The sequence below is a fragment of the Camelus dromedarius genome, chromosome 16, assembly GCF_036321535.1.
Source record: "Camelus dromedarius isolate mCamDro1 chromosome 16, mCamDro1.pat, whole genome shotgun sequence".
Classification (NCBI taxonomy): domain Eukaryota; kingdom Metazoa; phylum Chordata; class Mammalia; order Artiodactyla; family Camelidae; genus Camelus; species Camelus dromedarius.
The window spans coordinates 42,505,235-42,530,051 of NC_087451.1; the positions used below are offsets into that span (position 1 = coordinate 42,505,235).

The following is a 24,817-nucleotide window of genomic DNA, read 5'->3' on the forward strand; positions in this document are numbered from 1 at the left end:
GAACATCAATGTCCTGATCCACTGTCTCTGTCCATTAGACTAGTTCCATAGTATAACCCTCATGGTCCCATTTAGTAGTTAATTAGAGCTACAGCCCTGTTTAAGGCACTGATGTGGGGGCCGAGAGGTACAGATGTGTAAAAAATAGGCTCTCAAGTACCTTGATTTACTTGGAGAGGCTGATGTGCAAGCATACAAGACAGGCTGTGCTAAGAGTAATTTATGTGTGTGGAGGGAAGGTGCTAGCTTTTCCAACTAGGATCAGAAAAAGCTTTAAGAAGAAGGTGGCATTTACTCAGGGCTTTGAAGAATGGGTAAGATGTTGGTTGGCAATGATGAGAAGAAAATAGCACAGACAAAGACAGAAGTACAGCGTTACCATGCATGGTTGGGCCTAAGCAGGAATTGTCACAGGAGAGCTGAAAGAATGGGAGGTAAATAAACCTGGGTCAGGTGGACTGGAACCTAATTGTTTTTAATACCAAGTTAGGGGGTTTAAATTTTATCCCAGAGGGAATAGAGAGGCATTGGAAGTTTTTTAGCAGTGAAAAGACATGATCAAAACACTTTTAAAAGAGTAATCCATCGATAGTATCTGGATTGGATTGGGGAGTAGAGAGAATCTATAGGGGGGGGGGGGCGCTCAGTGGGGAGGTTATTGTAAACAAAGTAGGTGATAATAACCCCAGCAGTAAGTCTGGGCAAGGAAAAGCAAACCAGGATGATTTGTGAAACATTCTAAAGGAAGTATCAGTAGGTACACTAGGTGTCTAGCAATGTGCAGGAGAAATACAAGGAGAAAAAATTTAAATGTTTCTGAGGCATCAGACCTGAGCAGCTGGTAGAATAATGGTTCCATTAATGGAAGTAAAAGCTCAGCAAGGAATCATATTAATAGGGGAAAGGTGGTGAGTTCAGCTTCAATCACATTGAGGGGTTGAACAGAAAGCCACATGGAAATGTCAAGCAGGTAATGGGATAGGTTCTCGAAAGAAAGGGCAAAATGAAAGAAATAGGATCTGTGAGGTTGGAAGGGATGAGATCTCCAAGAGAAAAATGAGGAAGCTAAGGGTAGCACCTCGGGGGCCCGGCAGTGGTACAGGCAGAGGAGGAGGAGACAGAAAGGGCACGGTTAGTGAGCAGAAGAGGAAGATCTCTAGTGTCAGGGTTTGCACATGAGAGAAAAGACCTTTGGATCTGGTGATGAGCCAGCACTTTGACTAAGAGTGCTCAGCTAGACTACAGGGAGTTAAGACTAGGTGGTGAAGGAGGAAAGTCAGAGAATAACTTTGCTTTCTCCATACCAGGAGGAGAGAACAGTGATACTTGGAGATAAGGATGTCTCCAGAGAAAGTGGCACCACATTTTTTTTGGCCACACATTTTAGAATTATTTTTTTTTCAAAGTTAGGATATTTTTCCTGAGACTTCATTTAAATCTCTTACTGTAAAATTTATAGCTAGTTCCAGTTTCCCCAAAGATTGGAAAGATTGAGATATAATTTACATGAAAGAAAACACACATACTTTCTGTGTACTGCTCGATGAGTTTTCATAAATACATATACCTGTATAGTCAGTTAGGCCAATGACCTACTTCTGATATATGTGCTTAATGTTTCCCAGGAACACAGTGGTTCCACCGTGCCCTCCATTTTGAACAGGATGCAGACAAACCAGACTCCCCCAACCTATAACAAAACCAACAAGTTTACTTGTGGCTTTCAGAACATAGTGGATGCTTACGGAATTGGAACTTACCGAGAGATAAATCCAGGTAAAAAAGCTTGAATCTTTTCCCTCTAGAGATTTTATTCTTTGTTATTTCTTTTAATGCCTCACTTTGTATGCAACTGAACAACAGTTGGCTTAAAACTAAAGATATTGTCAAGACCACAGCTCTTGTGTAATTCCTGTGCCTGTTTGGACGTAGGGAGTGAGATTTATCACTGGGTGGCACTCCTTTAAGAGATGGTTTTATAGGAATTGTGTAGAAATGAGCTCTGTAGATTAGAGTCCTCTGTTTGTCCCCATGGCTCTAAAGTACTGGGCTTTCTCTTGCATATCATTTGCTGGAGATGCTTCAAGCAAAGTTTTTTCCAAGATAATTGATATTTTAAAATAGCTTCCCTGTGACTTTATTCCTTTGATAACTATGTAAGTTTAAAAAGCTAAAGCGCCAAACAGTCTTAGAAACAATGAACAGTACAAATGTATAAATTTAACAAAATACATGCAAAATATTGTGTATATGTATTTATGTGCAATACATTGTATATATGCAAATTGTAACAGTTCTACCTAATAAAACTGAAAAATGAAAAAAATTTTCCTGTTCCAGATTAGACAGAGAAAATAATAGCAATTTTGACAATTTTAGGCACAAGGCAGTTTTCTCTTCTGTTTGAAGAGTAAATTATTAAATCAAGAGTCTGAGAATCGTAGGGGAGGGTATAGCTCAAGTGGTAGAGCACATGCTTAGCACGCATGAGGTCCTGCATTCAATTCCCAGTATGTCCTCTAAAAATAAATAAACCTAGTTACCACCTGCCCTCCCCAAATAAAACCTTAAAAAAAAAAGAGTCTGAGAGTCCATTTTCAGTGGGAGCCTTCTGCGGAACCTGCCCTACTCCAGGGTCTGGGCTTTCTCCCACTTCATTCAGCTGGTTGCTGCACAAGAGAGGAAAGCTGGCCTGCCCCAGGATCAATAAACCAAAGGTTAGGAAAAAGGACTAGAAGAACAAACCACAGTGTTGCCAAGTCTAGGACAGAACTTTCTGGCAGTAGCTTGGATGCCTTCAGAGCTGCTTTGTGAGGCTGTGCAGATCCTACCATGGAAGTTATTTTCTGGGAGTCCCTCTGACCGACAGCTTGGGAGTAAGTCACCTTACTTTGAACTTAAGAGTATGAAGAGAAATGTGGTATGTTGGGAGTTGTTGCTGTTTTCTGTACTTTGCTTTTTTCCTTCTTTGTTTTCTTTGTTAGCTCCATATACCATCATCACTTTCCCCTTCCTATTTGCTGTGATGTTTGGGGACTTTGGCCATGGCATTTTGATGACCCTTTTTGCTGTGTGGATGGTGTTAAGGGAGAGCCGGATCCTCTCTCAGAAGAATGAGAATGAGGTAATGTTTTCTCTTTCTTTCTTTTTTTTTTTTTTTGATAAAAACTCAGAAACATAAGATAATTTTATTATTTTCTTGACATAGCTCTAGTATTTTTCTCCTATAATCTTTGGCTGCATACTATCATTGTCTCTTCATATGGCAACAAATTTATAATAATTTTCTACAGTCAGAAGGATAATTCAGTCTGTCCTCTAGCATGATTGATGGAAGTTATTTTTACTTATTGCTTATTGAGATATAGTTGATTTATAATATATTATAAATATATTTATATTTTATATTTATATATATCTCAGGTGTACAACATAGTGATTCAAAAATTTTATAGATTACACCCATTTATAGTTAATTAGAAAATATTGGCTGTATTTTGTGTGCTACACAATATATCCTTGAAATTATTTATGTATAGTAGTTTGTCCTTTTTAATCCCCTATCCCTATCTTGTCCCTCCCACCTTCCCTCTCCCCACCAGTAACCACCAGTTAATTGGAAGATGAGGTAATATTTAAATTACATCTGGGTTGGACTGAAACTTTATAATTTCTCAAGCATTCATTATGAGAGTCATGATCTAGAAGTCTTTTATCCATGAATGTATACAGATGTTATAGAGAGTATTTAGAGAATAGAGAAGTTATGTTCATTTTAACACTAAATAGGCCACATGCTGTGACAGCAAATTTCTTGTTATCATTGTATTTTGGTCTGTACTCCAAGCCCTCTGATCCAGAATAGGGTAAAGTAGTGTGAGAGGAATTCTCTAGTATATTCTAAATAGCATTGTCACAAAATGAGCTGCAGTGAGCAGTACATTTCATTGACTTCTTCCTTCTGACTCCCAGATGTTTAGCACTGTGTTCAGCGGCCGGTACATTATTCTGTTGATGGGTGTGTTCTCCATCTACACTGGTCTCATCTACAATGACTGCTTTTCCAAGTCTCTTAATATCTTCGGGTCTTCTTGGAGTGTACGGCCGATGTTCACTATATATAATTGGACGTAAGTTGCAAAGAAGCTAAAAGTCAAAATTTATTCCTTTCATGGTCCTCAGCTCTGATTTTCCAGACAAGTGGTAAACTAACACTTCTTTGGAAAGTGATGCACACTGTCTCTGTTCCAAAAGAATATGGTGTCTCCTCTTGTGTATGCTCCAGCCTGGGAATTGCGTTGTGATTTGTTCAGCAGTATCATGGAACTGAAACTGTAAATTAGGCACGTTGATTCTTTTTATATGTGTATATTGTATATATTGTATGTGTGTTTAATTTTTCTTTTTCTTATCACTAATACCTTCTCACTCTGATGCTAGTCCCTCCTCTTTTACTGAGGAGACGAGATAGCTGTGGTAGTTTCTTTTGGGATCAGTTTCTTGATCCCAGTAGTTTTCCTCTCTTGATAAAAAAAATTAATGCACTTTTCTCCTAACCTGGTAGGGAGGACACACTTCGGGGGAACCCTGTCCTCCAGCTGAACCCAGCTGTTGATGGAGTTTTTGGTGGACCATATCCTTTTGGCATCGATCCAGTAAGAGCACTTCTGTCCTATATGTCTAATACCAAAATTTTTAACTGTAACCGAAAGTAAGAGAATTTAAATGAAGATAAATAGTTATTTGGGTTTTAGTTAACATATTTTTGGAAAACCTCTGTGTGTCTGTCCAGAGTACTTCAAACCCACAAGAAACCCAAATGCCTTGGGGAGCCAAGTAATTTTTTCTGCACTACTTATTTTAGAGGTGGCTAATAATATTGACTCTGGGAAGACTGGTTTTCAGGACTCCTTCCCAGTTTATTTCTGTTTAACATAGTTTGGTTTTTATTTTTAGCAAATTTTTAAAAATTGAAGTACAGTCAGTTTATAATGTGTCAATTTCTGGCGCACAGCATAATGTTTCAGTCATACATACACATACATATATTCATTTTCATTTTTTAGCAGATGTTTTAACAAAGCAAAAATAGCTCTTTTCTATGGATTTTATTCTGTTTTATCTTATTTATTTTTATTGAATTATTGTTGATTTACAATATTGTGTTAATTTCTGGTGTACAGTCTGGTTATTCAGTTATATATTTATATAATATATATATTATTTTTCATGGATTTTAGATTTCCATTCTTTACATATTCACAAAAGCTTATCCCAAAATTTGATTTTTTTTCAAGTACTTAGGCAAATAAAGTATGATCAAATCTTTTGTGTACTTAAAAAGGGGAGGTGGGGGGAATTTAAGTCTAAGTGTTAGACTGTAAGGATCACATAATTCCAGAGGAAAAGCAGATCATTATGGACCAGAAAGGTTAAGGTGTCATATTTTTTTTAAAAAAAGGGGTTTGGGGCAGAGATTAATCTGGCCTTCAAAAAATATTTCAGATTGTTGTAGGCAAGGAAAAGTATGTGCAAAAGAATGGAGGTTGGGAGATACAAAGTTATTATAATTAAAATAGAAGCAGTGTTACTGAAATGCTTCTTATGGGACAAGCACTGTACTGAGCCCTCAGCATATCTGATTTATCCCCAAACAATTCTATCAGGCAGGTATTATACGGATAAAGAAACTAAGGCTTGGAGAGATTTAATAACATTTCACATATGCATTTAACAAATGTTTACTGAATCCCTGTTGTCTGCAAGGCATAGTGCCTGCTGAGGGAGATACATAATTCTGAGACATAGCTCCTGTCCACAAGTAGCTTGGAGTCGAGCAATAATATTACCTCACATTTATATAGTGTTCTGTAGTTACAGAGTTTTTGTTTGTTTGTTTGTTTGTTTTTGCAAACATCGCATTTGATGCTTACAAGGTAGATACTGAGTTTAAAGTGCCTGTGGGACACTCAGGTATAAATGTCCATCAGGAAGTTGGAGTCGTAGAACTTCAGGCGACACTGGGGCTGCAGAGAGAACCAGCCACAAGTTTTCAGATTAGAAGTCACCAAGGAAGAGCCTTTCATGAAGAGGCCAGTTCAGAAAAGAAGATGCTGTGCTGGATGGTGGAAGATCTGTTTCATAGGGTATAGAGTTTGCACCTTATCGTAGAGAGATGACAGTCGAGGTTCTGAGAGGTTTAGGCACAGGAATATGACTGTATCGGCGTCATGAGCTAGGAAACAGAATCTGACGGCCAAGTGGAGGCAGAATTGTCAGGAAAATTTTACAGGCATCCAGGCCTTAGGTGACAAAGCTTAAGGCAATTAATATCTAAAAATAGAACAGCAGCACCACAGAGTTTCTATTAGCAAAACACAGATTGTGGGAGTGTCTGCAAGATAAACGTCCCAATTTCTCCAGTAGATAATTTGTAAGGAATAAAGAAGAAGAGCTAGAGGGAAATCAGAGACTTACAAGCTGTATCAGCATTCACAGTGTATATAGACCTTATCTGGACCCTGCTTTGACTAAATGAATTATAAAAAAAAAAAAGGATATTATCAAGAAAATGTAATATTGGCTATTTCATGATATTAAAGAATCATTAATATTCTGGGATGCGACAACAGTATTGTGGTCAATTTTTAAAAATGAGTTCTTACCTTTTAGGGACCCATACTGAAATATTTACAGGTAAAATGATATCTAGACTTTGCTTCAAAACAGTGTGGAGACGGGGAGTGTGTTGGGGGGTATGATGTTGAAATAAGATGAACGGGAGTCATTGTCGAAGCTGGGCCACAGGTTCATGGGATTTTGTTATACTATTCTCTCTGCTTATGTGTATGTTTAGGATTTTCCATAACTTAAAAAAAAAAGGAGTCTTTAGACTATTTTTCCATTTGAGAACTCTTTCTAATGCCTTTTTGTTTTCTTGGATTGTGACAGATTTGGAACATTGCTACCAATAAACTGACCTTCCTCAACTCCTTTAAGATGAAGATGTCTGTTATCCTTGGTATCATCCACATGCTGTTTGGAGTCAGCCTGAGCCTTTTCAACCATACGTGAGTTGCTCTGTTTGTCATATAAGAATGCACATAGTTTATTTAGACAGCACTTTTGCCTAAAGAAATCATAACATCTTTGGGGAGGGATTAATAACTCAGAACACTGTTCTGTATTAAAGAAGTACATTTATAAAAATCTCATTTCTTTAAATGAAGCTTACTTAATATTAGTCCCTCAACAATGTACAGTTGTACTAAAGATCTCTGAAAAAACCTTGTGCGATTTTCATCAAAATGAGACTTACGTTCTTTTTCCCTTGATGTGTAACTCACATAAAATTATGAACTGTGGTCTCAGAATATACTAGATTTTCCCATCTCTTTCTTATGGGAGATTTGGGTTGGGGGGCGGTTGTGATACTAGAGCTGTCCAAGGTCCAAAAGCTTGGAAGTCATAGTTAATCCTGCTTGTCTTTGTTGCCTCCATGGCTTCTGGCTGTTGCTTCTTAAAATGATAAACACAGGACCAAGGGAGTTTTAGGTACAAAATCTTGTAAGCACTCCACTTGGTATAGAGGTGACCCTGGGTATGTTCATCTTTGACACTTTTTTCTCTTACTTTTTAGCTATTTCAAGAAGCCCCTGAATATCTACTTTGGATTCATTCCGGAAGTAATCTTCATGACCTCTTTGTTTGGCTACTTGGTTATCCTTATTTTTTACAAGTGGACGGCCTATGATGCTTACACATCTGAGAAAGCACCAAGCCTTCTGATCCATTTCATAAACATGTTCCTGTTTTCCTACGGGGACTCTGGTAACTCGATGCTGTATTCTGGACAGGTGCGTCAAACCAGAAGTGGACTGTCATAGGTGGTTATTCTAGGTCAGGAAGCCAGATATTTTTGTGACTCTGAAAAAGCCTTTTAAAAAAAAATCCCTTTCTATAGTGTTTGGTTTTCAGTCCATGCATCCTGATCTAAGTTCAGCCCATCCTCCTTTTTTGGAGGATGTAACTTCTGTATCCAGAAAGGGTAGAATTTATAACTCTCATCATGTAGACAATCCTGGACTTTGCCACAACATATACTAATTATTTTGAGAAACTAGATTTGTTATTTATGCATAGATCAGCAAGACAACACTCTTTTAGGGAAATTTATGCTGGAGTTGGAAACTGCGTATTCAATTAATGTGATGTGCCTTGGCCTTCTTACTTTGCAGAAAGGAATTCAGTGTTTCCTGGTAGTGGTGGCACTACTGTGTGTACCTTGGATGCTACTGTTTAAACCACTCGTCCTTCGCCGTCAGTATTTGAGGAGGAAGCATTTGGTGGGTGTATTTCTGTTGCTGAAAGTCACTAGATTTCTTTTTTAAGATCAAGACACTTCCTCATTGGGTATAATGAGTTGTACATAAGTCTGTATTCTCTTAAAATGCATTTGTGTTATATCCCAGCATGAGCACCGGACCTGCATTAAAAACAAAACAAAACCAAAGAACGAAAACAAACATGTAATTGCTGCCCAGACATCCAGACTCAGCTTTGAGTAGCCCAGGAGAACAAGTCATAAGTTTTTACCTTTCCCAGTCATGCTGTGCTCAGCAAAATCTGGGTCTGGACCTGTCTGGATGCAGCATCAGCCAAAGCAAGGCTGCAGGCGCTGCAGACGAACCCACTCATGTGGTTGGCCTGGACAACCACAGGGCTGATGCTGAGACATTTTCTTTTAAGAAAAGATCTTAATACTTTCACCAACCAAAACATCCGGGAAAAAAGTTTTGGCACATTGACTTTTTATGTTTTTAAAAAGCAGCATGCATACTTGTGTTTACACACACACACACACACACACACACACACACACACACACACACACACTTGAGTTGCCAGATGTCCGTTTCTGGCTATGCAATAATGCTTACTTACTACATTGCCTGGAAAAACCCGAAAGATCTTGTTGCATGACTCTCATACGGCTGTTAGATTGTTACTCCTATTGGAGAGCAGCTGAGTTACAAGACCCTCCTTCTCCCTTTTCTGACCATCTTCATCCTTCCATGCCCTCCATTCGTCTCCCCTTTCACTCCCTCCCTCTTTTGTGTCATTCTCCCTTCCTCTTTTCTTCTGTTCAGTATCAGGAAGGGCTACCTGTGGAGGCCCCAGTCAGCCCAACCCCGAGCCAACAGGGACTAGAGGCAGCAGTGGCTGCAACAGTGAGTGAATTGAAACCAACAAACCATCATTTTGTTGAAAGAGGTGGCAAACAGTGCAGCAGAATTCTTTTTAACTATCCTAAGAGCATGGGATGTGTGTGCTCTTGAGAAGTGTCCTTGTTACTCACTGAGATGATGGCAGAAAAGATTTCCACCTCTTAGGAATAGATTCTGATGGCATCTTGACCATTGGTCTGCTAAGTTTCTCTTCAGTATATAAGCACAGTCATGTCCATGGAAGCAAGGTGGTGGTCATACCCTCTCCAGGTCCATCATTTCACTCCAAGAGGGCAGCTCTTGGACTCATCCACTTTTGTGTCTGTGTTCTGTGACCATGTATTGAATGATTTTTAAAGCATGGAGCGATAACATCTCTGTGATTCTTGAATTGATTTCCCCACACTTTACAGTTCTGCTTCAGAGTGATGCTTGGACATTTGGTTCATTTCAGTTGTGACGTACTCTCTTTCCACTGGGAGCTTGTACATGTTGACTTTTTCGTGAGAGACTCAGAAGCCTCATGTCTTCAGCTGTTTCACTGAGACCTTCACTCTGCTGTGTGTCTCGTGTGTACTCCACATCTGGTGTCATAGCCAAAGTCATCTTCTGTTTTGATCTTTCCTTCTTCCAGTACTAACTCATGATTCAGTAACAGCACTTTGAATGTTAAGCATTTCAGTATTTGTCCCAAAACGTCTCTTAACCAAAATCTTATAATGTGCTGAGAATCAGATTAGCCTAGTCTATTCTAGGTAATGAATCTGTAAGATTTCTAAAATCTCACCAGTAGTGATGACTCCTGTACTGCTGTGTTCTAGTAGCATCCTACTCCTTTAAATAAATGAATATTTAAATAAATAAATATTTAGATGGATGACCATTTCCTTCATTAGGTGTTTCTGATCATTTTAACTTAGAAAACTGCTATTCTGAACTAGTCTAAAAGGGCTGATATTTTGGATCAGAAGATATTTTAATGTTGCTGCTTAAAATTATCTTCAAGTGGAGACTTAACTCTCTCCTTTCCTTTGAGAAATTAAAAAAACAAAAAACCTTAAAGCACAGACTGTCCATTCATTGGCATTCTTTCCACGTGCCCTTCTTTCTACCAGGCTTAGTTTATTTAAGATGCACTTCTTTAAAAAAAAAAAAAAAAAAAAAAAAAAGCCCTTCTGATGCATCAGTCTTGATACTTTTAAATCTGGCATCCTCTTCTGTGATACTGTCCAAATTAAAAGTCCCCAGTCTGGAAACCTATACATTCGAGTCTTCTTAGCCCACTGTTTCTTTAGCCAAACATCTGTTTCTGGAGAGCAGCTTTAAGGTATCAGGGTGATCATTCTGCAAGGGTCCTGGATTCTTGACCCCAGGGGCTAAGGATGTGAATCCCGATATGTTTCTGTCCTGTTCTCAGTCCTCTTGGTTGTCTGTAGGCAGTGTACCACAGTTTAATTTTTTTTTCTTTTTTATGCTGATGTGTGTGTCTCATCCTCCTTCCTGTAACTCACATTCCCTCTGTTCTGAAGGGACACTTACCAGTGTCTGGCTGGGAGGTTTAACCTGTCTGCCCCTCACTTCATCTGCTGGTTGGGGAAAACTTCTGAAATGGCTTTCTGCTTTAGGCCTTAAAGCCCTCCTTTACCCTATGACCCACCCCAGGGTACTCTGGGGTCCTCTCCTGTCTCGTGTTGTACAGAAAGTGATGCAGAAAGTGCACCTTTGTTACACTTTCAGGCTACCTTTTGAGGGTTGTTGAGTGTAATATTTGTGTGACCTGGAGGTGCCCAGGGCTTCAGCGGTTCCCAGGTGTGATTACACATCAGAATCACCTGGTGAACTTTAAATTTGTTTCTTAGGACATTAAAACAAAATGGATAAGTGGGAAAAGACATAAAGATTGCCCATAATTCATGACCCAGACAACCCCCTGCTGACATTAAAAATAAAATTATAGCAATAGGTGCACTTGGTTAGAGATACAAATGATACTGAAAGCCTGCCTGTCCCCAGCGCCCTCCGTCCCCACCCCCCGCATCCTCCTCCAGGGTATTGTTAGCAGGTGGGGGAATCTTGCCTTTAAATTTTTTTCTGCACATGTCTATCACACACTGTTAGAAATATGTTTATGTACACATGTATATTTAAAGCACATTAGCAATTTTGTTTTAAGTTGTAGCACTCTTCTGCCCCTTGATTTATCAGGTTTATAAAAATTTAGAGTATCTTGTTTCATAGTGATACTGTTATAGTTGCCTAGCATTCCATAGAACATTCTGTTGGATGTGCTAAAATTATGTAGTCATTCTCTTGTTAATGGATATGTTGGTTGTTCCCTGTTCTTTGCTATTCCAAGTAACACAGGGAACATCCTTGTCCATGTATCTAGATAAAACTTCAGAGGCATAGATGTTCCCAGAGTGGGATTGCTATCTCAAAGGGAGCATGCCTTTTTTGTGTGTACATGCCTTTTCAATATTGATAGACAGTTGAAATGATTACAGTTTGTACTTGGGGAAATATTTTTTAAATATGGATTTCCTTGGGGGAAGGGTATAACTCAGTAGTAGAGTGTGTGCTTAGCATGCTTGAGGTCCTGGGTTCAATCCCCAGTGCCTCTGTTATAATAAGTAAATAAACAAACAAACAAACAAACAAACCTAACTACCTCCCCCTCCAAAAAATTTTTTTTAGTTTTTTTTGGAGGGGGGGTAATTAGGTCTATTTGTTTTATTTTTGGAGGAGGTATTGGGGATTGAACCCAAGACCTCCTAAATGCTAAGCATGTGCTCTACCACTGAACGATACCCTCTTCCCTCCAAACAATTTTTTTTGAAGAAAGAGAAAAAGATTTCCTAGGCCCCACCCCAGACCTACTAAATTTACAATTTCTGGGAGTGGTATCTAAGAATTTCTGTTTAACGAAATGCAGCTTTCAAGGTGATTCTGATGCAGCTGGTTCTCTGACCAGCATGTGAGAACAACCGCTAGAAGAAGAGAGAGAATTTGTCCAATCACTGAGGTCTCGTGGTCATAAGCTGTGGTCAGAGGAGCACACCAAAAGGTGGAGCTGCAGTGGGGACCTGGGGGCAGCTGATTGAAGCTGCCTGCACATTGTTTGTGCTGCTGCTTGGAGGCTGTTTTGCAGCAGGACAGCCTTCGAACTCTTGCCTTGTTTGGCTCCCCCGACAGAAACCACAAGAAGTGGGTGTAGGAGCTGTTTCTTTAGCTCCTTTTCTCTCCATGGCAGGTTAGCGCTAACTGGCATCTGTTAGACTTATTCCCCTGTTCTACCTGGTATTTGTGCCCTAAGAGTCCTTTTGCCTCAGTAAACCCAAATCAGGTTGACTTAGAAATTCCCATTCTGGAGACCCTGCTGAGAACTGTGCCTGGGAAATGAGAAGCAACAACCAGCATCTCCCCACATGCCTCTCCTCCAAGTTGTTTTAACACTCCAGAATCCTCCATTGAAGGAAAGGAGCCTTTTTTTTTTTCCTAACTCAGTATTCTCTAGCCACAAGCTAATGTACATTAAGGGGTTTTTTTGGTTTTTTGTTTTCCCTGTGACCTAGGAAGTCCTTTGTTCATGGGCAGAGACCCAGTACATTTCAGGGAGAGGTTGCTGGAATTCTTGGGCTCCTGTTGAAAGCTTATCAGACCACGTTGCAATCACCATGTCATTTGGCTCCCCTCCATCTTAGGAAGTCTAATCTTTGGTTCCAGAAAACTTTGGCCACTGAAGTCTTTACAGATAGAGCTACGCTTGTTAGGAGAGTCTGTTGGTATTAAGCTTTTCATTCAGGAGGATTCCCAGTTAGCATTGACCAGGGCGAGGTTGGCGTCTCTTGGAGCAGCAGGCAGACCTGCCTGTGTCCTCTGCTCAGAACGAGGTGGTACATGTAATTCGGGCTGGGCCCGGGCGGTGGTGGTTGGGGTGGGAACAGTGGTTTGGTTTTACTGAGCTGTTCGATCAGTGGGATTTGTTTTTGTTGTTAGAATATATTCTTTTCTGAGATGTGAATGTACTAACCGTCAACCTTCCCTACCTCACAGAATGTCACATTAAAGCCCAGGCAAATTCTACTCTTTCTGTTCATCTGTGTAGGGAACTCTCAACTTTGGTGGGATCAGGGTGGGCAACGGACCGACAGAGGAGGATGCTGAGATTATTCAGCATGACCAGCTCTCCACCCATTCAGAGGACGCAGAGGAGGTAAGATCAGTGGTGTGGGCTTCCTCTCCTTCCGCCTCAGGTCAGCCCTCGTCTTGTGTACCTAAGTGGCCTCATTCTAGTCAGCTTCTTGAAAAATGAAAATACTTTTCCTGAGGATCAGCCCGCCTTCTGGACCTCTCAAGGCACCACAGCTTTTTCCAGCGGCCCCTGCTCTAAGCTCCAGGTGCTGCCTGCAGAGCCCACAGCAGTTTTGTTCTGTCGTCTGGCTTCTGGAATTCCGAGTGGCCCGCTGTGCTCAGCGTGCAGATCCCGATTACCAACTGCTCTCCTTGGGCCGAGGCGGAGAGGGCCCCAGTGTCCCAGCTCTCATTACTGGGAACACGGCCCACTTAGGCGGCTCCTTCCTCTTTTGCCCCTCCTAAGAATGGTTCCAATTGGAGCTGTCATCATTGGTCTTTTGAGGTCCTGTTGTGCTAACATGCTCTTGTTGCAGACATTTTACTTGAGCTTTTTAAAAATGTTATTTGCCTACTTTCTACAGGGAGAGTGAAGTCTAGCCAAGCTAGACTTTTCCTTAAACCACCACCTCCAAGCTCAGTTTTTAAAAATCCAGTCTCCTTGCCTGACCACTCATACCACAAAGCCTCTGAGCTGAACTTTTGAATCTCATCTATTCATTATATTCTTTTTAAAACAAATAGAATAGGTGTTGAGGACCCAGGAGGCTGGACCTTGCAGTTTGACTGACCACTTCCACTATGTGTGTATGACTTTTTAAAAAAGAAATTGCAAGGCTTGGGGTGCCTTTTAAAAATAAGTATCTCAATTCTCTAAATCCTGCTGATTTTGCTTTCTGTGTATGTTGAGGAGGCCTGCCTCCAACATGTTAGACCATTTAGTATTCAGTCCTCCCTCCCCCACCAAGAAGCAATCAGTAGCTTTGTGCTCATAACTTGTGATCTTGTGTGTGGTGTGGCTTCCCACTAAGTGTTAATTTGTATTTTCAAGCCGACCGAGGACGAAGTGGTAAGAAATAAGCTGGCTTTGGCTTCATGTGTATCTTGGGCTTCTCTTCCCGTCCTTGTGATCACTCTGCTGACCCTGCCACATCCTGGGGCCACACGTGACACCCCTGCATCCTGCATCTCACTGGCCATTTCTAACCAGCTTATGAACCTGTGTTCTGAAAAAGCTCATCTCCATTAACTGCATCTCATGTCGGTCACCTCTGTCTTTGTTTCATTGACTTTGCTGATCTAATGCCTCTGAGAATGGCTTTGCAAGGAGCTACAAGTAATGTCTGCACTGGCATTCTTGAAGTGACTCCCTTTGGGAGTTAAATCCCACTGGCTCTGCCTTCCTCTCCTGTGATGTGTCTGGTCCTCTGCCCCTGGGAGTAACTGTTTCCCCCTGCTCCTCTGAGTGCTTCTGGGAAAGCTCACCCTTCCTCACTATCTGAGATGCAGCCAGCCTCTTCCTGCTGCCCTCACCAGCTTGATGATGCTTGGAGTGAGAATGCTGGGACCCTCACTTGGGGTCAGCTTTACGTCCATGTGAGCCACGTGGGAGACAGACAGCTTTCAAAAGGAGGCTTTACCTCTCAGATGCATTCCAGAAAAATACAATCCATCTACATGAAAGGAGTTCATATTATATCAGCCACACATAGAGAATAACAGAGTGTAGAAAGAAAATTGGTTAAATATTCAGGTTACATCCGGAGTAGAAGAGGCCTTCTAGTTCAGCAGTAATTCATTTAGCAATAGACAAGTTTCAAATTGGGTTTTTAATAGGCCTTGCTGCACTGTTTGCATCTTTCTCCCCAAATTTCTTTCTGAAATACCTAGACCTGTGAACCCTCCCCTTTTCTGGCTCTCCTGGTCCTCTCTAAAGGGTAAATGGGAGGGAATGTGTAAAGCTTTGCTGTTCTTTGTGAAAGCAGACAGTGTTCAGTCTTCCTAAAGGCCAGAGAGGCTCCTTTGCTGGCATCCAGGAGCTTCTGTGTTCCACTCATCGGTGCACAGTCAGGCTGAGCCACCTGGAAGTGCCCTGTGGGAGTGTGCCCATGTTAGTGAGGAGCCCAGCCCTCTCCCAGGAATGCCACCTCCAACAATACTGCTCTTTCTAAGTGTATTCCTAGTGGAGCCCCAGTGCCCTGGTCCCTGTCAGCACAGTCCTCATTTGTAGCCATGTCCCAGGCTGGACATTTAAAGGAAATAGACTAGAATTCAGCCTCCCCAGGCTCTGGCCTCCCAGCTCCCTCGGGGGTTCAGCTTCTCATAGCTTCCTTATTGGGACATTTTATCTTTATCAGGCACATACACAGTCTGGTTCTCTATAGCCAAATTTAGATAACTTTCACAGTTATCTAAGGTTTTCAAATAAAACTTTTTTTAAGTCCAGCCTACTTCTAGAACTTTCCCATTTTGCATGGCTGTGAAAACCTGTTTGTCCCACACAGACAGCCCAGTGGAATCATCAGTGCCTCTCCTGGGGGCGGCACCCAGTCCAGCTGCAGACCAGAGCCAGGGCTGTCGATGGTCTGGGAATTCTTTGAAGGCTGTAACCATTGAGCAAGGGTTGGTGGCACCTCTCCCCACAGTGTTGTCTCACCAGGTGCATTCCTCCAACCCACCCACCCATTCAGCCTCCATGTGCCAAGCACTCTGTTTAGTGCTGCAGGAACTGAGAGAAGGAAAGCATAGACCTTGCCTTCAAGGAACTCTCAGTCAAACTGAGGAGATAGTCTGGGTAACAGATGCCATGGTCAGGGTGTGCCGGACGCTGGGGGAGCCCAGAAAGAGGGCCCCTGACAAACACTGGGCGGGAGTGGGGGAAAGATCCCTAAGGAAATCACTGCTAGGGTTAGTCTGGTGGTGCAGGCAGCTCTATGGAGGAAGGGCGGAATGCAGATCCATCAGTGTGTGTACTTATCATAAAGACACAGAGGCCTGTGGGCCACTACGTTTTGGGGATAAACAAGTATTCAGCTTGGCTGGAGCTCAGAGTCAAGAGTTGGGGGACTGGTGAGAAGTGAGACTAGAGGTTGGCAGAAAGCAGCCATAGTAGAGTGTTTGGGTACTAAGGGGCATCAGAGGGCAGGGAAGCGGCGATTGACCAGCACACACCATTGCTGAAACCCCCTGTTGGGGGTGGTGGAGGGTGGGTAGGGAGGGACAGTGTCTGAAGGCATGGAGACCAGCTGGTCTGACAGGAGTCAGGACAGAACAGAGAGGCCTGAAGGGATGAAAGGCATTTGCAATGGGAGCCGGAAAGGAAGAGACCAACCCAACATGAAATCAAGGAAGTAAAAACTGCAGGTCCCAGTGCTCTAGTGAATGTGGGCAGTGAGAGTGAGTGAAAATTCAAGACTGACTTCCAGGTGTGGGTGCCTGGGGCACTCGGAGTGACCTTCTCTTAGACCCGGGATGAGGAGCAGTCGGTCTCGGTGGAGAGCAGTTGGTTAGTTCAGTTTGAGTGGCCTGGAGTCTGAAGCACACGCGGTGCACCAGAAGGAGACAGGGCATGGCCAGTTGGAAACGGGCAGTGTGGAAAGGGAGGTGACCATTTAGGATTCCCTCCTGGGGTGGCTGCTGAAGGCCTGAGTGGCAGTGCTGCAGGAAAGATCTAAGGGCTGAGGCTTGAAGGAAGAACCAAGGTGGAGGCTGAGAAGGAACATTCAGAGAGGCAGGAGGAAAACCGAGGGGAGGTGTGTGTCCTAAAAGGGAGGAGGAAAAGGCAGTAGCGACAGACACCTACAGAGGCTCAGTCAGGTCACAGAACGTCTGTTAGACAGGAGGTGAGGGTGAGTGTGCCTAGAAGGTGTGTGGAGCTGAGGGGTAGAAGCCAGGCGCAGGAGGTGAGGAGTAGGCATGGGTGGGCGATGAGAAACGGGCAGAGAATGCAGACGGGGAGTCTGCTGAGGTTCAGGGTCAGTCGGAGCTGACGCCCACGGGCAGTGGCAGACTCCTGCCTGCTTGGCTGGATTTCTCACTTAATTCTCACCCCACTTAGTATCAGTCCCCCAATGTATAGATAAGGAAACTGGCCCAAGTTTACAAAGCAAGTTGGGAATGAAGGACAGGAGAAAGCGAGGGTAACACCTGGAAGGGAAGCTTCCTCTGCCATCTCATTTGTTTGTTTTTGTTTTGCTTGTTCATGGGAGAAACTCAATGTGGAATCAAAATACTAAAAGGGGCTGGTTTTAAGGGAAACCCCCAGTCACTGCTTTCGTAGCGCTCTTAGGAGTAAAGCCCTTTGCTCCTTAGAGCCGGGAGCTGTCCTTCCTCTGAGCACGGGCTTTGGAGCAACAGCCAGCAGTGGTGGCAGAGGGCTCTTAACAGCATTGTTGGGATGGAAGTAACTAGGATTACCCTAGTTTTCAGGGTGGCTAGGAGGCTTGAAGAACCTGTTTCAGAAGAAAAGCCCAGAAATACTCTGGGTGTAGATAGGGGTGAGGGGAAAAAAGGCTGTCGCCCAGAGATGGTTGGCCCCTCTCCCCACTGGCCGCACCCGTGAGGCCTGAGCTGTTAGCACTTTACCAGCTGGCCCGCCTCTCCTGCCCTCATGTGGTTTCTCAAGATAGTTCTTTCTGGTTTCTTTTAGGGGTGAAGTCATATAAGTCTTGAAAGAAACTGGTGAAAAACAGACTCAGACCTGTGGGCAGGGCAGGCTGCGGTGGCTCCCTGGGCAGCAGCCTTCTGTCCCCCCACTCCCCGGGTTGTGCACTGGGCCATGTGGGGAGGCCTCGGGAGGGGAACTGCCTCCTGACCTTTTGTGGAGGAGAGTGAGAGGCGGAGAAATGCACCTGGTGTTCCCGGAGCAGCCAGGTGTTCTTCCCCGGCTGTGCTTGGAGCAGTCCTGAGAGTGAGCTCCTGGATGCTCGTTCTAGCCCTTACTCTTTACTCTGGAAATAATTTTTGATGTTGAAAGGAAAACTGGAAGAAAGGGAGTGTGAGGAGAACAGAAACACAAAACAGTACATGTTTTGATTGGTATTTGTCTGTTCAAGTAGGAATTTGTAAAACTTTTTTTGCCAGGATGTCCCTGTGGAATCTTCTAAGAAGTCTCAAAAGTAAAAGGAGGTTATCTTGCTCCCAACATGTCGTAAAAATAAGTGGCTGCAGAAGTTTAGTTGTCTCCAAGTAGTTCCCAGCCTGGTGGCCTGTCCCCTGAGGCGCAGCCCAGGGAAAAGCCTGTCCTGGCCTCATGACTTGTTCGGAGCAGAGAGCTTTGCTCTCGGGCACCTTCAGGTGGAGGTCAGCTCCATCAGGCGCTGCCCGACAGCCGTGTTCTACCTGGGCATGCACTCCACTCCTGAGCTGACTGCCTAGCAGGGAGAAAAACCAAATGTGTTGAGAAGAGTCTCATTGAGATGTAGTTTGTTCAGATGTAGTATATTGAGAGGAACGGGGTATCTCACCTGGGGGCTAAGTTGGGCAGGATTTGGGGGATGGCATAGCTGAAATCCCCACCAGGATTATGCCCGGGGGGCTCCTGGCACATGTAGCCTTTAGCACCGGTGCTCAGACCCCTGCCCACTCCCCTCCCAGCCTTATATCTCCTCTCTGGTTTCCTCCCATGACAGTTTGACTTTGGGGACACCATGGTCCACCAGGCCATCCACACCATCGAGTACTGCCTGGGCTGCATCTCCAACACCGCCTCCTACCTGCGGCTCTGGGCCCTCAGCCTCGCTCATGCACGTGAGTGTCTTCTCTCAGCTCGAAAACTGTTTTTCCCCCTCTCTGGGCACTCCCTCAGGTGGGGGGCTTAATAAGAGTGGGAATTACATAAAGGCTCCAGAATTATTCAGACTCCTGAAACCAGGGAAAATGACATCCGGGTGGGAGGATCCACACTTTGGCCAGGTTAGCTGGTGAGGTCGCAGGAAGCCAGGGAGAGGGGGTTGAGCAGGAACACGCAGGGGAGGGAGGCAAGGCCCGCAGCGCCTCTTGCCCAGCTGAACGCATTGTGTCTCTCCCCATCCCCCAGAGCTGTCTGAGGTGCTTTGGACCATGGTGATCCACATCGGCCTGAGCGTGAAGAGCTTAGCAGGGGGGTTGGCGCTGTTCTTCATCTTCGCCGCCTTCGCCACCCTGACCGTGGCCATCCTCCTGATCATGGAGGGCCTCTCAGCCTTTCTCCATGCACTGCGCTTACACTGGTGAGGGGCAGCACGGGGCCAGGGGGTGGGGACATGTCCTTAGCTGCACCGAGGGCAGTTTTACTCCTGCCTGGAGTCCAGAGACACTGGGAAGTGTCTGCTTTCACATCCTTACACCCAAGGACCTACTTGGTAGTGAGCCTTGGGAAATGTCACAGACACGCACAGCTCACTTTCATAGCCTCCAGGGAGGATTGTCTGGTGAGTGTTGTCAGGGTCCCTCTCCCTGTCTTCTGCTTTTGTCGGTGCTCTTGATTATGACTTAGAAGATCTGCTGGGGTTTTATTTTTTTGTTTGCTGGGGGTTTTTGTTTGTTTGTTTGTTTGGGGGCTTTTTGCACTGGCATATAACTCTCTCTTGTGTTCAGAGCAATGGAAGCAGCCCTGGAATAGAGTCTAAGCCCAGGAAAGCGCTAGCGCACACTGTGCCATAGTCTGTCCTCCTCGTTCTGTCCTCGCGCCAGTGTCTCTGGGCAGACCCACGGCAGCTCTGTGTGAGTAGGGGGATTCCTGGCTCCTTAGTATATAGCTTGGTACATAGCAGCAGCTTCTTCACAGGGCAGGCTTTGGATTTACTTGTTTTCTTGAATGTAGTTTGTGGCTTTTAATGGCACTGCATGGAGATAGCTCTGTCCCAGGGACAGAGAGAGCTGGGGTCTGGTCTGGACTGCGACCATGACCTCAAAGTAAAGTTGCCAGATTTGGCAAGGAAAATTACAGAGCACTCAGTTAAATTTGGATTTCAGATAAACAATGAATAATTTTTTTTTAGTGTTAAGTATTTCCCAGTGTACATGGAACATATTTATACTAAAAATTGGGCATCCTGTACTTTATCTCACTACCCTGCCTCAAACCCTATTTCTAAGTCTCTGTTTCCTCCTTTACACTGTGATCCCCTCTCTCTTTTTGGGTCCAGTGGCTCTGGAAGCTCTAGATCCTCTCCCCAAAGAAACACCCCACCGTATGTGCACACATAGTTTTACCAGTTTAGGGGCTCACAAACCCACTGACCCTGCCTCAGGAATCCCCAGACAGGATGAGCTGTGGTGTTAATGATCTCAAGGTCAGAAGAGGGCTATCTCTTTCCATCACTTCTTCAAACCAGTAGAAAATCAAAATCTGAACCTGAGAAATCTCTTCCCCACTCCCCTTATCTTTGATTTTTCTCCTAGGTTGGTGACAGCTAGCCTGCTCAAAAGTTTCTGCTGTTTGTTGCTCTAAATTATAGAGGGGAAAAGTGAGGCATGTGAGGGCAAGATGCAGCCCAGACTTACTCTTCCCTCAAAACTCCTTTAAGGAATCCGACCTGCCCCGTCAGTACACATCGCCCTCTCTGGCCGGCTCCGCCTCCTGCCCCTCCTCCCCCCAGCTGTTGTTTACTGGCGAGCCAGGACTTAGCAGCCCTGCGAGGCTCTGCTGCTGGCGTGCTACCTGCTCTCAGCTTATCAGCCCGCTCTCCCCAGCACACTTCCTCAGCCACTTGGTGTGCTGGACCGTCTGTGCTGCCAGCCTCTGGTGACTCACTTTTTCCTGCCCTCTTGGCTTCCTTCCTTTCCTGTTCTCTTCTCCGTCACCCAAGCCCCGAGCTTGAGGGAACAGTGACACCCCACCTTGATTCCAGCCCCAGTGGGGAGACTGCTGCCTCCTTCCTGGGTGGGTGGGTAGCAGTCAAGGAGCCGGACCAGAACTGTCAGGGCCATGAGCCAGGCCCACCATGGCGCAAGGAAGGCCGCCTGGTCTTGGGCCCAGTCTCCAGAGTAAGCTGAGGCAGTTGGGAAGTCGTGTACTGTTGCCAGAAGGATTACTTCTTCCTCAGGCTGACCCGTGGCCTTCGAGTGAAGGTGTCTTCCCACGTCCTCATGAATGAGCTCGAGGAAGTGACAAGTGGTGAGAGAGCAGGCTTCAGAACCAGGCAACCCGAGTTTGAATTCCAGTTCTGCTGGGCACTGGCTAGGGGACCCTGAGGAAAGCACTTAACTTCTCAGAACCTCATTTTCTCGTGTGTGAAAAGAGGATAACGTCCACATGACAGGGTTGCTGTGATTAAATATGAAATAATGCAAGTATCGAGTGACTGTCACATTGCCCTATAAACCATGTTCAAGTGCAGGTGGCGGCTGCCCTGCGGAGAGGGCATCTTGTTGAGGTCTCCCGTAAGGAAACTGCTTTCAGTCTTTTTAGAGAGAAGGGAGACCCCAGGGGGAGGTGCCTGATACCCATCTGAATGCCTCTCAGATGAAGTTTGCAAGGAACAGGCTAATCAAACATACTGTACCCGCAGGGCTGTTGTTGTTTGGTAGTGGAAATACTGGGTAGAATAGAAAAAGTAGTGAAAACTTTGTACTGCTCTCAGAATCCCATCATTGGAGGCCTATTTGGAGCATCTCCCCTACCACTAAAAAAAAAACCAGTGAATGAAATTGGTGTTCATGCACCCCCTCCTGGCCGAATGTGGATGTGCTTCGAGGATTCCTGGCTCTTCCCAGTCCAGCAGGACTGCAGGAATGCTGAGTTGTGGCCACCCTGTGAGGGGTGGGAACAGCTGGTCCCACTGAAAATGGCTGCAGGGACATTGCTGCTGTTTTTCCCGGCATTCACCCTGAGCATCTTTGTACCTGTCACTTTACCCTTGGTGTTCAGCTGGGGTTTCTTGATTCTGATGCAGAGGCTGTCCCATTGGTGAGGACAAGAAGAAAAACATTTGATTTGATAACAAAGATAAACCCTGAGTCTGAGGTTCATGTAGGGTCACAAGGAGGCAGGTGACATATTTGGAAACAGCGGTGAGCACATTCACGCACCAGCCTGCTACTTCTGTCTCATCCTGAGTTACATCTGTCTCTCTCTCTTCCTCCCTCCGACAGTGTGAAGTGTGCTTGGCCTTCTTGCCAACCATAATGAGATGTCTTTTCTTCCTCAGAAAAGGAAAAGGCAGGAGTATGATTTGTGGTTTTAACTGTGGGTACCAAACTGATTTTAACAGAAAGACTGAGGCCCCGTGGAACCTACTCCCTTGTTACCCAGCGGACTCCAGTTGCACACACACAGGCTGGTGGCTAAAGGGGACCGGTGTGCTGTAAGGAATGCCACGGAGCCACAGCAGGACACGGCGGGGTAGTGGGGGAATGGCTGCTTAAGGAGAAGGGGGACACCTGAAAGGTAGCCCTGGGCTGACCTCAGCGCCCCAGCCCATGGGCCCTCAGCCACTGTGTGTCCCAGGCCCTGCACTGTTCAGAGAGTGACAGGCAGGGCCAGAGGAGCAGCTGGGCCTAGAACTGTCTTACTAAAACTGCCTCCCCTTGCCATCCCACAGGAAAGGTAAGAGGCCCAAACTCCTCCCTTCATTCACTCAAGAAAACTAGGTTTCTGTCACATAGCAGGAGTGCTCTCTCCGTGGACTCCCAGTCAGTCCTTCTGGGTCACTGGAAGGGGTGACACAGAACCCATCTGCCTGCCTGCAGCTCTCCTCACATCTGTTGAATGCTGAGGTGCATTCTAGTGGCTTGGGCCAGGGCCCTGGAGGCGACTGGGCAGAGCCCCTCAAGAAGGAAGAAGTCACAGGGCAGCCAGCGGGGCCCTGCCTGCCCCGGCACAGAGAACTTCATGTTTGTACTTTCTCAGGAAGCACACATTTCCCTCGCTGGGAGGGAGGAGCAGGCGGGGAGCCCAACAGGGAAATTGCTCTCCAGCTTTGTTCTAGGAGGCTGGGGTGAGCATGGCTGAGAAGGGAGGTGAAGTCCGTCTGACCCTGAGGTACCCAAGATGTCTCTAGTGGTGGCCACCCTCAGTCCCTAACCTCGAGGAGCAGCTGGTGGGAGAGATGGTATCAGGTGGTGTGTCAGAGGGACCTCCCATCTCCTCACACAGCAGAATTGATGTGCCCCCATCCCCCTGCACGTGCCCCCTGATGGAGGGGAGGCAGGTAGGGGGATGCCCAGAGAAGGGCGGTGACCCCTCAGGCATCTGAAAATGTCTGAAGCTTCCCCATTTGCCCAGTTTGGAGAGAGAGTTGTTTGTGTGATTAGCTATCCAGAAGGCGGAGTTCTGGATACTTAAGACCCGAAGGTGACTTGCTGACCATCTGGCTGTATATTTTTGAATGAAATGAAATACCCTTGCTGTGTGTAAACACAGCCTACCCAGCATGAAGAATTCAGACCTAACAGCAGTGGATGAGAAGCAGGAACCTTCCCCTGTCCCCACTGCATCCCCCAGAGGAGGCCTCAGTAGCTGGAAGGTCTTCTTGGGGGTACTGGGACATGGGGCTGAATCCAGGTCCCCGTTTGGAATTGTTCTTGCTAGGAATCCTGTGACTGACTTCAGTGTGAAGCACCCTCTCCTGGATCCCATTTCCTCTAGGGGGCTTGGCCAAGGCACTGATCAGGAATCCTCTGCGGGCTGGGAGGCTTTGGGAGCTTGGCCCAGCCCCTGGGATGTGGGGTTGGGGAGAAGGCTGCCTGTTCCTGTGCCCACGCAGAAGATTCTGGTCACCTCTTCTCCCCCGGAGGTAGAGCCGGCAGCGCTGCAGTCAGTGTCCACAGCCAGCCCCCCAGTTCTGAAGGGGCCTCTGAGGACCTCTCGGGGCCACTGGCAGACTCCACTTTCCGCCCCCTTTTCTCTAATCCCTCCCTTGGCTTGGAGGGAGGATGCCCTGGCTGAAGGCTAAAGGCTGAGTGAGGGGCGTGAAGGTGGACCACGTCCTGGAGCCCTGCCCGGCATGCCAGCTGTCACCTGCAGCCTGCACCGGCCTGCTCGGCCTGCTTCTGCAGGGCTCAGGGGCCCCCCAGGTCACACAGCACTGAGTGGAAACTATTCCTCAGGGCAGCGCTCCTTGGCTGTTTTATCCTCTGAATCATGCATTTTTCTGCCCATATTTGGTGGTGATTTGGTTGCTGGGCAGCCATCCAGGGCGAGCTTGCAGCCTGGCTCCGCTTACAGGCGTGTCCTCCTCTTCCTGCCCCCTCAGAGTTTGAAGGGCCCAGGGAGACCATCAGGGAGGGATGCTGAGCTGCCAGGGAAGGGAGTTAAAGCTGTTTTTCCTTTCAGTCCCCAAGAGAAGAATTCTTTCTCAGATGTTTTTGTAGTTGGAGAATATTTTCGCCATTGCTTTGAGAAGACTTCCCCTTCTAACTTCTCCCTTTCCTGGGAATTTCCTCCCCTAAACTGAAAATCTCCACCAGTCACTGGCGACCCTCCCTTCTCCCTCCGCTAAGAAGAGATTAACAAATAAGAAAACAGTGGCCCCTGC

The 24,817-nt window shown here is 45.5% G+C and overlaps 1 protein-coding gene across 9 annotated transcripts in view; it reads left to right on the plus strand.

Moving 5' to 3' along the window:
* The window catches only part of ATP6V0A1 (ATPase H+ transporting V0 subunit a1), a 48,948-nt gene that overhangs the window by 22,075 nt on the left and 2,056 nt on the right, over positions 1-24,817 (plus strand). For 2 of the 9 annotated variants that reach the window (XM_031468738.2, XM_031468741.2), the window contains exons 11-21: positions 1,626-1,776; positions 2,985-3,124; positions 3,973-4,130; positions 4,565-4,655; positions 6,952-7,070; positions 7,640-7,856; positions 8,238-8,345; positions 13,333-13,440; positions 14,410-14,427; positions 18,989-19,106; positions 19,396-19,567. In XM_031468738.2, coding sequence (XP_031324598.1) covers positions 1,626-1,776; positions 2,985-3,124; positions 3,973-4,130; positions 4,565-4,655; positions 6,952-7,070; positions 7,640-7,856; positions 8,238-8,345; positions 13,333-13,440; positions 14,410-14,427; positions 18,989-19,106; positions 19,396-19,567 — 1,400 coding nt within the window. Of the gene's footprint in view, positions 1-1,625; positions 1,777-2,984; positions 3,125-3,972; positions 4,131-4,564; positions 4,656-6,951; positions 7,071-7,639; positions 7,857-8,237; positions 8,346-9,155; positions 9,231-13,332; positions 13,441-14,409; positions 14,428-18,988; positions 19,107-19,395; positions 19,568-24,817 lie in introns of all 9 variants that reach the window. The other 7 variants (XM_031468743.2, XM_064495731.1, XM_031468740.2 and 4 more) reach the window with 4 other exon arrangements.